This window comes from Myotis brandtii, unplaced genomic scaffold (assembly GCF_000412655.1).
Source record: "Myotis brandtii unplaced genomic scaffold, ASM41265v1 scaffold276, whole genome shotgun sequence".
NCBI lineage: Eukaryota > Metazoa > Chordata > Mammalia > Chiroptera > Vespertilionidae > Myotis > Myotis brandtii.
In genome coordinates this window covers 487,029-506,376 of record NW_005360509.1, presented here as the reverse complement: position 1 = coordinate 506,376, position 19,348 = coordinate 487,029, and the positions used below count along the sequence as shown (strand labels likewise).

Genomic DNA, 19,348 nt, shown 5'->3' with positions numbered 1-19,348 from the left:
ATAAGTTTAATAGTTATAATTAATCAGTAAATTAAGTGAACAGTGTTTTCTATATTTGATGCTATTAAAAATATACAGCTCTTTTATCAACTTAATAATATAAAATGTTTAGTAAATATGACATTTTATAAGCCATTTACTTTCATCAATGGCTCTTTATATAATTTTCACAAAATGCATATATTTATGGGAAATACATAATTCATATGCATGGATATTTTTCATATGCATTTCTCATTAGTTTAGCTAAAACTTTAATAATTTTGTCTCCTTTAATGGACGAAAGCAACATTGTGGGATTCACTGATTATTATCAACCTCAGGTGAAAGCTATTTACCAATTAAATCAAGACTACTTGCTAAGGATGAAGAACTTACTAAAAAACCTAATCTTCAGAGGAAAAAAATCATTAAGAAACATATTTCACCTATCATTGACTAAAATAAAACCATAAAGTACTGGAACTTGTTTAGAACAGAAAGTACCCAATTCCTTATTCTCTAGAAAATTCTCTTCTGTCACTTCACTGTGCATTTAGCTCAAGACGATAACACCATCTCTTACCTCAGCTACAGAAAGTACACAAAATACAGATGGATGTCGGGGGTCAATGCCTTCTAATCTCATTCCAACCTGAAAACCATTTTCGTATTCTGGAAAGGATTGGTCCTGTGAGATTTCATGATATAACATTAGCCACTGAAATATATTCACAATTTGATATTAAAACACTTGGTGTGGCTATACCTACAATCAGGAATTTACTGTACTATCTGGAAGCTCAGTACTAGAGCTAAAGATAGAAAGATGCTCTTATATACTTGACCCTGAAGGACAGTTTGATCATAATTATGTGCTTTGAAATAATTCATCTACAAAGTTTATGCCCCGTGAATTCCCCAATTATTCCTTTTGCTCATTTTTCATTAATGATTTGAAGAAGCTCTTCCTGTACTCTGGAAACAATCCTTTGTTGATTATAATATAACGTATCCCCAGTCTGTGACTTGGCTCTTCACTTTGTTTATGATGACTCTGTTGTGGAGAATTTTTTAAAATTTTAATGTATTAAAACGTATCAATTATTTCCTATACAGGTTGTACAGTTAGCCTATGAAATCCCCAGCAACCCTGAACTTACACAGATATCCTCCTAGTGCTCTTTTAAAGTTGTGTTCTTCATATTTAAATGTACAATGCAACTGGAATTGACTTTTTCTATGGTGTGAGGTAGGGGTCTATTTTTTCATATGGAAAACAAAGTATTGAACGAAAATATTTTGAATAGTCCACTGATCTGTACAGTTATCTCTGTGATACATATTTCTGGTTCTCTTTTTTTTCCTTTTTATTCTGTTCACTGGCTTACCTGTTTATAATGAGTCTTTCTATCTAGAAAGCAATCTTCATCATATTGAGTTTTATAATTCAGCAACTTGCTCCCCTCCACTTAATCCTATCATTTATCTGGCCAAGATGGTTTAAATTTTCACACAGACTAAAAAATGCTGTGTCATGTTTATTTCTGTGTACCTTTTAATTCTTATTGCTATTGTAAATGAAATCTAATTCATAATAAACTTTCTAATTTGTTCCCATTCATTATTATTTAGTTTAATACTGGTAATATTTCCCAGAACCTTGCTGAATTACTATTTGTTTTGAGGAGTTTCAAGCAGATTCAACATTACTAGTCAATTTATTCTTAATTGCAAATAAACTTACAAGTATACTAATGGAAAATGATTATTAAAATCTAATTCAAAGAGCTGCTTTCTAACCACTAATGGCATTACCACTTATTACTGCTTAACACATGAATGCCTATTTTTAAAGTAAAATTTATTCTTTTGAAGAACTCTTTGCATTTGGAAATGTCAAACTTAGAGTTGCAAGAACAAAACAGTAAAGAGAATACTTATAGCCTTTGCCAAGGCTTATTAGCATTCCACCTCATTTGCTTTACCATTTCCATTTGCTCCCTTGCTCTCGTGTCTGTGTGTATACAGAAATAGATATGCATATACATGCGCATATGATTTTTTCTGAATCATTTGAGGGTCCTTTACTCCTAAATACTAAATATTTTCCTTAAGAGCAGTATACTAGTATTCTCCCTATGAATAAAAACATTCTCTTACATAAAAATAGCTAATTTATCAGCCTCTGTAAATGTAATATTTACACAACACTTTGAACTAATCTTCCATTCATATTCAACTTTTTCTGATCTATCCAACAATGAACTTTATATCATGTTTCTCCATCCAGAATAAAATTCAGTGTAGGGTCAGATATTAAATTTAGTTGGCATGTCTCTTTAGTCTTCCTTAATCTGGAACATTCTCCATAGCATTTCTTTATCTTTTATAACATTGACATTTTTAAAGAACATAGTCTTTCCTCTCCTTCATTTTATTAAAATAGAAAGCTTCTCATTTTGGATTTGTCTGATGTTTCCTTCTGATTAGATTCATGTATACATTCTTTTGCCAGTATACTACATGGGTGATGATGTTTGTCCTTTTCAGGATATCACATCTGCAGCCACATGATGATCATGTGTCTCCCCATTGGTGATGTTAATTTTGATCACACAACTACAGTGTTGTCCAGTTCCTTCACTATACAATCACATGCAGATCACACATACAAATACATACACACATAAACATGCACACATATATGCAAATCTATGTACACATATGTATTTTTTGGAATCATAAGTTCAAACAGATTCATCTAATTTCAATCCATCCCCAAAGGGCTTGTTCTGCCTTTTTCTATCCATATTTGTATTTCCCCTCTAACAAGGTCAACACACTTACTCCTCTGCTAAATCCTATAGTATATCTATTATAGTTTCAGAATTGTTTTACCCACACTACTACAATAAATAAACCTACAAAAAGAGTTCAGGATTTGTTTGCAATTTTCCCTCTCTGCTCTTTTACAAATAACAAATGACGTATATTCTTTTTCTTTCTTCAATGCAGTTATGGTATTCATTTGAAATAAAATGGAGTTCATTTGTTTCAATTTGCATTCAGTTCATAATGAATTATTTTTACATTTTAATATGCAGAATATTAACATGCTTCTAAAACTTAAAGCTATAGAAAAAGGCACTCAAAAAGTGTCTCTCCCTCCCATATCCTATCAACTCCATTCCACCTCTTGTGCATAACCAGTCTTGCTGATTTCTGGTTTAGCTTTCCTGGGTTTCTGCTAGTAAAAATAAGCAGCTATTTTTTCTTCATTTTCTCTTCCTCCCTATAAAAGGTAGCATACTATATATGCTGTTTTCTTCTGAATGTCCCCTGGAAACCACTCTATGTCAGGTCACAACTGTTGTCCACATTCTTTTTTTTTACAGCTGCATTGTACTCCACTGAGGGTGGGTACCATGGTTTATTTGCTCTTCTTCTATACTTGGGTGCATGCATTTTCATAGGGAGATGAAATTGTTTTAAAATATTTATGAACTGGCTTGTAAAATGTCGTTAAAAACTTTCTTACATTCACAGATTATTTTAGAAGCTTCCAAGAAAAAACGTAAAAGATGACAAAACCCAAAAATGAAATGGCAAGAATGAATGATTTCTCAGGAACATTTTATTTCTACAAAAGTAAATGTCATGTGTGTGTTTAACTATTCCAGCCTTCTTCTCACATCTACTATGTTTTCCAGCAGATTGTATTTAACAAGTTTTGTGTGACTACCTCCTGTCACTGCTTTGAATTTCTCAGTTAACTTCAAGAGCACCACACACATATGTATACATACACACAACACTGATAAGAAAGCAAAAGGGAAGGAGAAACCTCAAGGGGAGTATATTAATAATGTTGAAGAAAATTTAAGAAGCTGTAGAAATTGAGAGAACATTTTCATATTCTGACAAAACTGATGCAAAATTGGGGCCAGTATTATATTAGCAAACTATACCTTCTCATCACATATGAATGATAAATTCAAAACACTGGCAACAATTCATAGTCGGGAGTTAGAATGATCAGCATTAGCCTTGTCAGCCTTTCCAAATGGTTTCTCAATTGAGCATTTGGGACCCTTAAATAATGTTGCAAGGAACACTATATGGCTAGGACAGAGCATTCTTTTGGGGTTTCAAATAAAAAAGAAAACATTCATTTTTAACAATCCGAAAGGCAACATTTAGTGAGAAATATCACTGCCTTCATCCATTTCTTTTGTGTTAAATGGTTTATTCATAGGCAATTTAATGTGATTTTTTTTCCTTTCTGAAAAGCTTATATTTTATAAAGATAATTGAGAGTTGTACTTATAAAATTATATTTTATGATGAAAGGAAACTGAAATCACACACTTAACACAAACAATAAGCTTATTAAATTCAGTCATAAGAAACCATAAGGTTTGTAGACCTGAATAAAACTTTTAAGATAAAGGAACTCTAGCTCAGAGAGGTCAAGAGACTTTCTAAAGGTCACACAACCAGTTTAGCAGCAGAGTATATCTAAGGACCCAAGTCTTCCTAAAGCCTTTGTTCCACATAAGGAGGCAGACATGGTTACAAAACAGGCAAAACAAAATGTGGCTCCAGGGCATGGAAGGCCGAAGGACATTGCCAAGGAAGCGCCATGTGCTCTTAGGTACAGAAGTTAAGGTGTTCTATTTTGCCTTGTTCCCCCCTCCCCCAAGAATAGTTGCAAAATAATGCTTTCTAGTATGAAATGGATAAATTTGTCACTAGTGATAGAGAAGGATTATTTGAAGTTCCATACCTCAGAGCAAAAGCAGGTACAAATTATATACTATTATTTAAAAGTGAGTCAGAGCATTAGAAAAAGATATTAAAGCAAAGCAACATGCCAAGAGAAAAACAGACAGGCTATTGGCAAAATTCCTTTATGAAATACAATGCATGGGGCACTCAGTACCACATGTGTGTGCCAGCAGGCCTTTGGTGCATGGGTGGACAAAGTCACAAATGTACAGCATGAACAGCTCTTTGACTCTTGATTGATAGATGTGGGAAATTCTGGACAGTTTACTTTGTTTATCATTGAACACCCCATTATAAGAACAGAGAGACTATACTTGCAATGATTATTTTTGAGCCATTACAGAGACCCCAGAAGTTTCGGTGGCCATCATCACTAGCAGAGCATCAGTGAGATTTGTGTGTTACAGAAGAGTGTCAACATGCTCAGGGGAAGGCTCTATCTGAATGCCCATAGGCATTCGATTTTATTCATAGGCAAGAGTTGGCAGCCAACAATATTTTCCTGATTTTCATTCAATATTGAAATAAATGAAAAACTGGGCATGCAATGGGATCACAGCCACTGAGGCACATATTTTAGCATGCTATGCAAAAGACTGGGCAAGGCTGGGCCTCTGGTTTCCAAACCTTCATGTGATGGCTGTCAAAGAGACAGATGCTCAGATGGATTTAATATGCAGACTAGAGGCCTGATGCACAAAATTTGTGCAAGAGTAGGCCTTCTTTCCCCTGGCTGCCAGTACCAGCTTCCCTCTGGCACCCAGGACCCGGGCTTCTCTCCATCTGCCGTTAGGCACCCAGGACCCAGGCTTCCCTCCAATCACCAGCAGGCACCCAGGATCTGGGCTTCCCTCACAGCCCCGGCTTCATCTGGAAGGTTGTCCGGAAGGATGACTGGTCTAATTAACATATTATGCTTTTATTATTATAGATGTTAAAAACAAAATTTCTTATAACACCAAAAACCATAGCCATGAATTCAGTGACCTTCATAAATGGTTTATTTCAGAAACATATTTAGAATTTTAAGTGGTCTCAGTTTATATCTTCAGGGCTGAAAAGTCACAATTTTAAAGTGAAAAGAGAGATATAAGGAAGTCTTATAAACAAACTGTAAAAGAAATAGCTTGATCATAGAGAATTTAACTCTTTGTCAATTTGATGATTTTCTTTACTCAATGTAAAAAAAAAAAAATCATGTTATTGGTAGCCTAAAACTAATTCAATTACTTTGGAAAGGAACATGAAGAAACTTTTCCTGAAACAAATACAACCAAAGAGAAAGTTAGGGATGCATTTGCAGCTCTCTCTAAAGTAGACAGAATTAGCCTACCCAGTTTTGAGGGTGATTTTCTTCTTGACTGGGCATTTGATGAAACAAAAGGAATCACAGTTTATGTTTGATCAGAATGATTAAACCAGGACAGTCCAGATCTATCTGAGGAACCACCAAACATTTACTTTCCTACTTGACAACCCATAGTGGATATAATTTTCTCCATAAACAGAAATGAAGAATAAGGAATGAGAAGTAATGGTTATGGAGCCTGAGCTATCCTTTATAAAGATGCCTTTTATCCACCAAGCATTTATGAAGCACTTAAATCTGGGCCAGATCCTGTTCTAAGCACTTAATAAGTATCAACTTACTAAATCATCATAAAAACTCTATGAAATAGGGGTTATTATGTACATTTTACAGACGATGAAACTAGGGCACAAGAGGTTATATAATGTGCCTGACACCACAATGTGTCTGGCTTTAGCATATAGCTTCTTAGTCACTCTGGTAGATTATGAAAGGTTAAGGGCAACACTCTCCCATGCACTTACTAAAGACTTCATAAATTTTAAGCTTTTATTCTATAATTAAAACTTAGAGTGTGTAAGAAAAATAAGCCAGTCAGAGAAAGATAAATATCACATGATCTCACTCATATGTGGAATCTAATGAACAAACTAATGAACAAAATAGATCCAGAGATATAGAAGCATGGAACAGACTCACAAAGTTCAGAGGGAAGCGGGGTGGTTAGGGGGACAGATTAACTGGAGGATTTATATGCATATACGCATAGCCCATGGACACAGAAATAGTGTGGTGAAGGGAGGGGCAGGTGCTGGGTAGAGAGGGTCAATGGGGAAAAAATGGGGGGCATTTATAATACTTTGAACAATAAAGATAAAATTTTAAAACAACTAGAGTGAGTTTTAAAAATATAGGTCTGAATATTGGTGGTCTGTGACTATAAATGATCCCCACATGCCAAAAGTTTGAAAACAGTGCTACAGAGAGTTTCATACCCACTTATATTGGAATTTAATATAAAATGAAGGTGGCATTGTAAGTCAGAAGAGTAAAGATAAATGGCATTAGGACATATGGCTATCCACTTGGAGAGAAAAACTGAATAATATTTCTATTACAATGGCATATATAAAAATAATTTTAGATGGAAAGCAAATAGACACAATACAATGGGATACAATGCAACTATTAAAAAGCAAGACACAGACCTATATCTGCTCAGGTGGCATCATAGCCATGATATACTGATAAACATAAAGCGAATGTTAGTCCAGTAAAACACAACTATTTATCTGAACATTACTCACATATCTATATAACAACATTTATACAGATCTGGAAATATACACATCAAATTATTTTGAGTAGTTCAGCTAGAAAAGGGAACCTGCAGAGAGAAAGCTTTTTTATTTTTATACTCTTCTGTCTCATTAAAAAATTTTAATAGCATTGTATTTTTATAAAAAAATCAACACACTATCAAGTGATGATGATGCTAGGCAAATAGGCAGGACACAGGTCACAAGAAGCCTTATATGTCTTAAGGGCCTTTCCGTTCATTCTTAGTTGATGAAACTCTAGGAAAAGATTTTAAGCACAGGGAAGAAAAACATTCTTGCATTTTATAAAGATTGTATTACTGGCAGTGTGGAGAATTAATTAGAAAAATAGCAAGATTTGAAATAGGAAAAATGGTTAAAGAGGCTATTAATATCTCTATATATAAAAGCCTAAGCGACCATTAGGACCAGTCGCTATAATGTTCACAGGAGGTGCCCCTGGTGGTCAGTACACTCCCACAGCAGGAGCGCTATTCAGCCAGAAGCCAGGCTCACAGCTGGCCAGCACAGCTGCAGTAGCAAAAGCCTTTCCCTCCTCCACAGCAGCGCTACAGAGCAGCAGTGGCAGCAGGCACAGAGGGGCCATGATGAGCAGCAGCTGCATAGCGCTCGGCCCTGGCTTGGGCTCCTCCGCAGCTGCCTGCCGCTTCATGCACTGCTACATCTCCAGAGGGGTACCAAATTGCAAGAGGGCGCAGGCCAGGCTGAGGGACCCGACTGGTGCATGAATCTGTGCACTGGGCCTCTAGTCTACCAATAATTGAGAGCTTCTCATATGCTATGTACAGCACCTAACTCAGCTTACTAAGCCTTAAAATCCCTGGTATTTGAACTATTACAATCTCCATTTCACATATGAAGAAGCAGGTTCAGAGGAGATCACAAATGTCCCCATTACACAGCTAGTCAATAAAACCTAGAATTTGAATTCAAACCCTGCTTAACTGAAAATGTACATTACATTCCAAAATGCTGCAATAGCCTGGATGAGTAATAATAAGCACCTCAATCAATGCAGAAAAGCTAGAATGGAGGGAAGAGATTCAATAGCTTTTTAGGAGGTAAAATGGGCAATAGCTGATAACTGGCTGGATGCAGAAGACGAAGAAGGCAGGGAGTTTAAACTGACTCCCACTTTCAGGCTTGGGAAAAATTTCCAAATTTCTGATAATGTGATCATTTTACTTTTATCATGTTATCAATATATACTAATTCTTTCAAGGACTTTATGGACAGCTCATTAACAACTACATTTCTGTACCTACTTTTCAAGTCAATCTTTCTGATGCATTACTACAGCTTCAATGTTTTCCCAGGTCTCTTGCAATGAATCTTTCATCATAAATGTCTATTCACTGCAAAATACTGGCAAACTATGAGAGGTTATTAAATCCTTCTTTGCTTTGCCATAAGACGCTTTATGATTTTCACCTGAGCTAACAGTGCGATATATCAAGAATATTGGAAACCCTTCTAGTTTTCTCTTATTGTAATCACAGAGAAAATGGAGGACTTGAAATATATTATATATATAATACACACACACACACACAGCACACATCACTCACATGTATACACTTTTTAAAATTTCCTGTTTAAACTATACCTTAATGTATCTGTTTTTAATGATGAAGCAGGAGTGGGATCCATGATTTCTTCAGAGATTGCAGAAACCTCATTAATTTCATATAAAATTTGCATGCAAATGGATATAAACACCTCTCTAAGGAGATTAGCGATAACTTTCATTAGATGTTCAAAGGGGGCTAAAACCTAGAAAAAGATTAAGAGCCACGTGGCCATTCCTTCAGGGAATCTGTCATCAATCAACCCACTGACTACATAACATATGTAGGAGATTTCAATAAGCAGAACACAGCAGTTCCCAGCAGCTCTTCACCATGGATACACAGGCCAGGCAGGAAGGCATGTCCAAATTCGGTTTTTGCCAAGTGACACCTATTTTTGCCATTTGTTAAGCTAATGGGAAGAAATCATCACCTAAATAATTAAATATAAAACCCTGAAAAGCTTTAGTTAACATGGCAGCGAAGGAAGGCTGATTCTGTATTTTTAAATGCTCATTTTAGGGAGTACTTCCTTGTTATTTTGAACAATTTTAATAAAATAATTCTGAATCCCAAACTACTACCAAGATTATACCAAGGAGCATCCTACAAATAGAGAACAAAAAATTCATGGCACAACAGAGTATACATTAGCAAGTTAGTGAATGTAATCCCTCCTGTTATTTCAAAATCTATTCTACTACAACCTTGGATTCAAAAATTCTCATTTCCCCAGAACTTACTGACCTATTGATAGTAAGAATTTGGCAACAGATAGATAGAAAGACTATATATACATTTGTGTGTGTGTGTATATATCTCCAGTCACCATAACCTAACCACTGACTGAATTATAGTCTCAAAAACAAAAATAGCACGTACTAGAATGGGTGAAATACTGTCGAATTCAGGAAGCTTTACACCAACAAAGATCTCATGAACAAAGAGAAATAGCCCACACAGTATAAAATAAAAAACTGCATAGAAAGAACTTTTCAAAAATAACTTCAAATGTTGTCTGATAAATCACTGGCTATCACTGAGCAGATTTCACAAACCCTCTGAGTCCAGCATCTAAAACACTGAACCCACTATTTTTCCCAAAGGTCTAAACCCTCCCAGGGAAAAAAGACAAGGATACTTCTAATATAAATTTCCTTTCACTAAAGAAGAAAGGCTGTGGAAACTGTCTCTCCTTGATTATGAATTTCACTATTTTCTTCTTTTAACTTCTTTTCCTCTGAACAGCTCTGAACTGGCATTCAGCTTCCAGCTTGCACTGCAAATAAGCAGCCTTTCCAGGGACTGCAAGCCCCTCCTGAGAAGAAAAGAGCCACCCTAATCTGCTGTCGGCTCCATACTTCAAATCTGCTAAACCATCGCACAGCCCCCTGGCACTCCGAGTCACGCCATTTCAGAGAAGGGGAAAGTCTCCGAGCCATAAGATCAGATGTATCTTCAGTTTTGCCCCAAACTTACAGCTTTAGAGAATATGAGAAGTAAACATGAATGGGAATCCACTCTGTTCTTCAGGATCCCAGCAATTAATCAGCTGAATGACTGCACATTGTAAGGCCACATTCTAATTTTAAAACACACTTCCTTCTCTGCCCTCAATATAATTTGTAATTTAACCCCCAGCCAAACATCTAAATAAAATACACACAGTATTTAAAATATATATATGCATGTATGTGTGTGTGTGTATATATATATATATATATATATATATATATATATATATATATATATATATATATATATATATATATATATATATATATATATATATATATATATATATATATATATGTTAAACATCCATGAAGTTATCTTAAAAGTGGAGGCAAGAAAATACATAGAGAGGACAAAAGCCAACAAAGAAGCAAACAAACACTCAGGCAAATAAAAAGTGAATACAGACTGAAGCTATATTTGATTCTCAGCATATTAGAATTTATAGTATAATGAGGAATATCATTTATGCAACCACTAAGAAAGCCATGCATGATGATCATGTGGCTCATGATTAATATTTAAAGTATTGTCTAAGGATCTATATTAAAACTAAGATAATGTTCTCAGCCATTATTAAGTAATTTGGAAGCATGTTCAAAACACAAATAGCTTGACATCTGACTGAATTATTATGGTAGGAAAGGTTGTAGATGTCTCCCATAGTTTTACAAGGGGTTATAACAAACATGAATTTTCATAGCAGCATCTTTCGCACCTGCAGAGATAAGTACAAATCCAGACTTTATAAAAAAACAAAATAGAGGGGGGTCCAAATTCTAGTTAATGTACTGGTGTATTTAGAAAAAAATAGATTTTTAAAAATAAAATTCAGGTCTGGATGCAGAAGTTACATTTACTAATAGAAAGAGAGAGTGAGCCATTCCTTTCTTTTTTATTTTAAGTAAGGAAGATTAAGAGAACAGGAATGTGTTCAAATAAGGTTCTCTTCCATCTTGGTCAATTAAAAAGGTAAAACCAGGAAGGTGTCTTTGTTCCCCAAGTATTTGTGCCCCTTCTAAAAATAATGCTCCCCCGTCATCCTACAGATGGCTGGAATTTCCTTATCAGGACACAAAATATTTCTTTCCCAAATCATAATAGATTATAATAGATTTTAATGGGGGAAGAAAGAGTAAGACACAAGAACAAGTAAGGGATGTCGCCAGTGGTCGGCAAACTGCGGCTCGGCAAACTGCGGCTCGCGAGCCACATGCGGCTCTTTGACCCCTTGAGTGTGGCTCTTCCACAAAATACCGACTTCTGCGCATGGGCCACAAAGTTTCAATCGCACTGTACGTGTGCGCCCGCACGTGGTATTTTGTGGTATTTTGTGGAAGAGCCACACTCACGGGGCCAAAGAGCCGCATGTGGCTCGAGAGCCACAGTTTGCCGACCACGGTCCTAGACTAAGATATCACTGAAAGTAGCAGGGGAGGAAAAGTAGAAACAACGAAGTCTGTATAACAATTTTGCTTTGTTTTAGGAGAGGAAGAGAGTAAAATGGGAAAATGTTTTTGTTTTCATCTTAAAGAAAGTAAGTTATAAACTCTGAAAGCAGGAGTAATAACATTACAATGAGACAATGAAAGATTTGTAAAGCCAATGTCTGCCACTTTAAGATACCAGATGAAGCTCAATGATGGGTGACTTTCTAACTGGGCACTCCCCCTGAAGTACAGAAGAACACAAAATCAAGATCAACATTCCTTCAGTTGGTAGGTCACAGGCAGGAGCTTGACTGTGGTCAAACCAAGGCAAGTCCTGACAACAGTGAAGTTTAGTGAGACCTGGGCCTGGCTAGTATTCTGAATGAATACCGCCAAGAAGGGCCGAGAGAAGGTTTGCCAATTTCAGTTAAATAAACTAAGGGTCAGAGAAGTGCATCATAGAATCCTTCTTCTATAAAGTGAGCGGAAGGTAGCTGGAAGGATTTAGTGAGGCAGCATATGTAAAAGCACCAAGCCAATAATAGGTGCTAAAAATGTACCTCTTCCCAGAGAACCACAGAGCAGGAAGGAATTAAAAACAAAAAAGGAAATCCCGTTAGTCTTCAAGGAGATTATAATTCTACCAAGAAACAAAATGCACCTACAGGTAATCACACAGAATGGCCTAAAAATTAATAATAAAAAATGTTAAATACAAAAGTGGTAAACAGACCTGCAATTGACAAAGATCATTATGACAATAATGTACAGGCAAGGTTAAAGGTGGAGCCAGCCTGGACAGAGAGAGACCATTTAAGAAACTCTTGCTACAATTTATATGAAAAAATAAAGCCAGGACTTACTCCTAAATTAAGGCCACAGTGATAAGGACAGAGAATAGAAACTGAAGAATTAAGAGGTAAAAGGAGCAGACTAGATGGTCAAACATAGAGCAAAGAGAGAGAAAAGACTCAAGCTGGCCACAGGGGACTAGTAAAGAAGGCCATTCCCAGGGACAAGGAGCCCAGGACGAGGAGGCTGAGAAGATGAATCTGGTTTGGATGCTCTGAGTGTTAAGAGCTATGTGGCATCCAGGTGAGGAGGAAGACCAAGAGAAAGATCTGGAGGTTAGGAACATTGTGTCTGGGTGGAATGGAAGTTAAGGAGGTAGAGGAGACAGCCAGAGAGCCATGCAGAAAAGGGCCCTACGATTAAATCATAGCCAATGTAAAGGACTTTCAGAAGAGCATGGCAAGGAGTGGCTAGGTAGAAGCAAAATCAGAAGCTTATTTTGACAGAGTTCTGGAATGGAGTGAGAGTAAGATGCAGCCTAATAGGCTTTGAAATCATGGAGTCACTTCCATGGGCGCAGTTTCAGGCAATGGTGGGAGAAAAGGCCAGGTTGTAGCAGTTGGAGTAGGAAAAGGTTAGAAAAATAAAGAAAAGAGAAAAACAAAATGCAGCCTAAAATTTCAAGAAGCTGGACTGGAGTAAGGAGATGAGTTAGAGAGGAAAATGCAGAATAAAGGGGCAGTATTTTTCTTCTTAAAGATGGAATAGACTTAAGCATGTTTGTGTTCTAAATGGAAAGGCTCAGAAGAGAAGCAGAGTTAACTTAAAATCAGGACATGAGATTACTGATGACTGAGATCTCTAGACAAGAAGAAATGGGAACAATCCAGAGCACAGGTAAAGAGATGAGGACAGGTGGAGGGCACTACTTCTAGTACAACAGGGACGGGTGAGGGTAAGTGTGGTGAGTGAGGTTTGCAGGAAGAGGGACTCACCTAATCCATTAAGGAAGTGACAGCAGTGAATAACTACCTTCTGCTGGGAGTGAAAGAAATGGCTTAGAGAACTGCCCTCCTAGGAAACAGGGAACACGCAGCCTGGCAACCCAGAAGGATGACCTGGAACTGCCCAGTTTGGCAGAAACTATGGATTTGCAGGGCTACCAATTTGTAAGGCTTTGAGGTTCTTCTCCAGCAGTGTTTGGTGGCCTCAGTACAGAAGTTTAAAGCAAACATGATTCACCCAGAGCTAACATTTAGGGAGGCATATATTAGGAAAAGATGACAGGAGCACAAGGGAGTTGAAAATCCTGACAAAAGAATGGCTGAAATGAGAGAACCAGGGGGCTTAGACTGGCTAGGGCAGATGTGAAGTGAGAAGGGAGAAAAAGGAAGAATTTAACAACTACAAGTGTTAATTAAAAGAAAAACTGGTGCCATGGAATGACACTTGACAAGATTAGATGATGAAATCTAAAGTTCAACATTACAGAAGAGGTTCAATTTTGACTTATACAAGTGAGGCCATGGAGCAGATGGACTGAATTGAAAGGAAGTTGAGGTCCCTGGTGGAGGCACTCAGGGCACTAGGGAGTCAGGTACTCAAGGCACTATGTGACCAGTGGAATGTCCAAGGATGGACAACAGGATAGGGAGCATGAGGAAGGTGGCAGGGAAGAGGGAAGGCACAGGAGGGTAGTTGTGTGAGCGCGCACACACACACACACACACACACACACATACACACACACATACACACACACATACATACACACACACACACATAAGTAACAAAAATGGAAAAAGTTGTGATGAGATGACATAAACCTCAGTGGGGAGGGTGCTGAGTGTGGCCGTGAAAGGAAAGCTACTAGAATGCTAGGCCTGCAAGCCATATAAGGCCAATGAAATCATTTGGTCTGGCCCTGCCAAGGCATTAGGGGTGAGCTAATTAAATGTTTGACCAAATACAGCAGGCTAATTTTTAAGCTGATAATTTTGTATGGCCCGCAAATGATGTTATAAATACCCAAATGGCCCTTGGCAGAAAAAAAGTTCCCCATCCCTGCTTAGAGGATGGAGAAGCGGGTCTGGTAGAGGGGACAGTGGACTCTCAGGCAGCAAAGTGGGTGGAAAGGAGCAGGTGTGCATTCTGGCTGGAGAAAGGAAGGACCAATATGTTGAGCTGTTGAGGGCACTGCATTTGTTTAGCTACTGTTGCCTTCCCAGGGTGAAGGACATCAATGACCAGGTGGGGTGGGGATGCAGAAGTCACAGGAGAATAACAGGAGGAAGAGGTTCCATGAGCAGTCACTCAAGTCAAGGGCAGAGACAGACCAGCACCACCAATGGAAAGGGGATGACACTTGTGGGTCAGCAGAATAGTGGCCCCCAAAATGTCCATGTCCTAATCCCTGAGCCTGTGAATATTTTCTCTCATGGCAAAAAGAATTGTGCAGATGTGATTAAGTAAAGAATCTCGAGATGGAGAGGCCACCTTAACTTCTGTACCCAATGTCATCACAAGGGTTCCCCTAAATGGGAGGCAGAAGGATCAGAAAAGGAGACGAGATGATAAAAACTGAAGTTGGAGTGATGTGGGCCAAAGAACATAGGTGGCCCTAGAAGCGAGAAAAGGCAAGGAAACAGATTCTTGCCTACAGCCTACAGAAGGAACACAGCCTTGCTGACCCTAATCTCATCAAGTGACAACAAGGTGGGGTAGCAGGGACCTGACTCAAGCAGGAATTACAGTTCTTAAAACCTTCTACCACAGTTGACCTCTACCCTGCCCTCTACTCTACACAGAAGCCCTGAGGAGGTTCTCAAGCTTCCGATTTCCAGGCTCTACCCCTGAGGTTCCAATCTGGTAGGTCTCAGCAATACCCACACATCTGTGTTTTTCAACGTTCCACAAAGGTATGTGACATGGAGAGGAGAGTTAGCATTTTTTAAATGTGAGGTGCCTGCACTTGGTTTCGTTTTCCCTGTTTGTGCCACCTCTTCTCCCTATTCTATTACATGTCCAGGATTACAATTATTAGGCCTTTCACAGAATAAAAAGTACTAGATGTAACTCAACAGGTATCATGGAAAGTAAAGCAAATAAAAAGTATTAGCTTCTCATTGCTAGCTAAAGTGCAATAATATAACGATGCAAATCTGACATAATTTTTAAATATAAATTGTCTTTTTTTAAGAGATTCAAAATTTTTATATAGAATTGGAAATTCCTAAATAAAGACTTTCAACAAAATTATGTAATAATCTCTGAGTTTTGGTTGAAGGGAAAGGGAAAAACAGTCTGCTATCAATTATAGTTCCCTTGCCTTTCTTTAGGAGTCTTAGAAGTCACTAATTATAATATATTAAATATCTATGTCATGGCTTTGTGGAAGAAGTCACTATGTTGTGGACTGTGTTATCCATTTTAAAAATTATTCATTAAAATATGTATTGAGTACATATTTTACCATGTACTAGGCATTGTGCAAAACTTTGGAAATTCAGAGATATATTAGGCAAAGTCTCTCCATCCTAATGAAGGAGGGATAGAGTTAGAGTTAGAAAATTATCATCCAGGTAATGATTGAATTGTATATAGAATTCTGAGGCCAGAGAATGCTTCCCTGACATCTTGGGGGTGGTGGTGGTAGTAGCTGTTCAGTAAAGCTTCTTAGAGGAAGGACAGATGAATCTTGAATGATAGGAAGGGATTAGCTCAGTGAAAATGGTAAGCAGAGGGACTGGGAGTAGAGAGGAGGAAAGGAGAAAGCTGGAAGTGCACTAGAAAGCTGTGTGGTGAGAGAATAAAGCTTATTCTGGACATTGCTAGTATTGTTCATCAGGTAACAGACTTACATACTATAAATTAAATTGTCCCTGAAATACTGAAAACACAAACTGTGAAGAATAGGGCAACAGAAGGTTGGGTATCTAGGTAAAGATGATCCCGTGAAGCTGCACGCCCCCTGTGCCAGGAGTCACTTCGTCAAGTTCTGGGCATCTTCACAGTCAGGTAGGACATGATGTAGGTGTCTCACTGTCTCCTCTAACATGTTGCCTGACCTACCACCTCCAAGCAACATATCAAAACAGGTCCCTGTAGCTTGATTCTTGGGTGAAAGTGCAAGTAATATCAACTAATAAAAAGAAAGACTAACACTTATTGAGGGTTTACCTTGTGCATGTTGCATCCCATGTCCTTTACATGTACAATTTATTTAATCCTTCAACAACCCAAGGAGGTGGGTATGGCACTTTCCCTACTTTATGGATGAGGAAACTGAGCACGGAGAAGCTGACTGGCTTGTCCAAGGACTGGGAGCTGGTAGGTGATGGCACCCAGGAGCCCAGCTCTGCCGCACACACACTGAAACACTGAGGCTATGATTAGCTTTGTTTTGCCACTTTCCAGCAGCTACAAATCTGATAAGTTGGTGTACTCTCTAGGCAAACAGTTTAATTCTAATTAATTCGCTTAAGTGTCGATTCCTTATAAAAATATAAAACCTTCAGTAGTTCACCTGGGAAAACAGTTCAACGGGTGCTGCTACAGCCTTCTGTTCTTTCAAGTACTGCCCCCAAGACCACGTGTCCTGTGCAGCCGCTGAAGGGACTGGGGAAAAACAAAACCAAAAAACAATGACTTTTCTTGAAACAATTAGTGACAGAAAAATAATGAAATTTGAAGATAAACCCAAGAAGCAGGCAAATTAATTAAATTGGTAATCACAAGACCCAGCAACCAAAAAGAACCTTCTCTCTCATTTTCTGTGAGCATTGAGTAAAGTCATCTAACTATCCCATATTCAGCTTTTCCTGTTTTAGAACAGGCTTATGAATATAGCCTACCCCAAGGAGACTGGTGGGGAACACTGTACACAGGGACCTTCTTACTCTTCATGAAAGAGTGAACAGGTACAGGTTCTCTACAAGATGATTTGGTTAATTTTAAGGTGAATGACTTGAGAACTTCTTTTATCATCTTCTTTAACTTTTACCTCTTTTTTGGTGTGAATGCCAATTAGTGGGACCTGTCAGAAGGCAATGTGGAATATATGTCAAAAGCCTTACAAATTATTCATAACTTGGAACCAGCAATTCTTCTAGGTATTTGTCTTAATACAATTACAGTGGATGTGTCCAAGGGACAAACACAAAAGTTTTTACCCTAGAGCTCTTTATAATAATGAGAAACAAACTAAAGGCCCACTAAGAGGGGGGTTATTAAATGCATGCATAGACATGTTATTTTAGGAACTGGCTGTAAAGTTACATTATAGCACACTGTTAATGGCAGAGGAAGGCTATGTAAGTGTATGTATCTTCCCGCTTTCCAAATTTTCTAGATGAATACCTATCCTTTGTAATTCAATAACATATCATCTTTAAATAATAAAAATTGGGCAAAAAGGACTAATAATTGTTTTAAGTTTATAATCTATGCCCCAGTAACTCCTCCTCTAAGATTATTACATGCTAAGAAAGTAGTCATGATAAAACTTAATAGTAAAATGTACATAAAATTATCATAGCAAAAATGCAAAAAAAATTAATATGGGAGAAAGGTTAAATAAACTATGGTACATATATGTATGATTATGAAGTTACAACATGCATATTTTCAAATAAAATATCTTGAGAAATTTTTGTGATGAGTAAAAATCAAAGTAAGGACACATAATAGTATATATAATATGATCTTAAATTTTAAAATAAAAATTACATATATTAAAACATTCCCTTATCCAACATATTTATAAAAAACCTTCTTTGTGCAAGGTACTATGCATATATGTGTGTCCACACATACAAGCACATGCATAGGAAAGCAGTTGGAACAAAACAGCAAAATATTGGCAATGGCTATACATGGGTGGTGAGATTAATGTAAATATTCTTTTCTTATTTGTTACTTATACAGTTTTAAAATTCTCTACAAGTATTATTAATTAGCCTTCCCTCCACACTGTGTACTCACACACTCACATACATACACATACACGCATCCTTGGAGAAGACTGATCAACATTTTTAACATTTATCTTTCTGAAAAATGCTCCAGAAGAAGGTACAGAAGGTAAAGGGTCCGAATTTCATAAGCACTGGTGGTGACAGGTGGGAAGATACACCTCTAAGTCAAACATCTGAAACCTCTCAAGAAAATAAAGCAACTTGATGGAATAACAAACATAAAAATCTACCAAGTTGTGCATAAAAACTTCATGTAGCATTTTAATCATTCAAAAAATATTTTCTGAGCTCCTCTTAATGTGCCAAGAAGTGTGCTGCCTGCTGGATTAAAAATATAACCCAGTCCCTGGTCTAATGGATGAAAAATAAATAAATAAATTTTCCTTTGGTATCCATACATATCACTGACAAAAAAAAGAGAATATTTTATGTTCAGTTAATAAAGAAAAAATAACTTCAACGTACACATTTAAAATAGATACAACAGAGCATGCACAGTAACATAACATTTACTCTATACCAATCAACACACTAACTTATTATTGCAAAGCAATTGCACTTAATAAAGCATGAGAATTTTAAAAGCATTTTAATTATCAAGTACGCTGACAAAATTGTCATCAATGATTTTTCTTGTTTTGTTTGAAAA

The 19,348-nt window shown here is 37.1% G+C and overlaps 1 protein-coding gene across 1 annotated transcript in view; it reads right to left on the bottom strand.

Annotated features, from left to right (window-relative positions):
- Positions 1–19,348, bottom strand: part of L3MBTL4 (l(3)mbt-like 4 (Drosophila)) — a 259,747-nt gene that overhangs the window by 203,779 nt on the left and 36,620 nt on the right. The window contains exons 4-5 of the mRNA XM_005868713.2: positions 17,250–17,341; positions 566–670 (exon numbers count right to left, since the gene is read on the bottom strand). Coding sequence (XP_005868775.1) covers positions 566–670; positions 17,250–17,341 — 197 coding nt within the window. The remainder of the gene's footprint in view (positions 1–565; positions 671–17,249; positions 17,342–19,348) is intronic.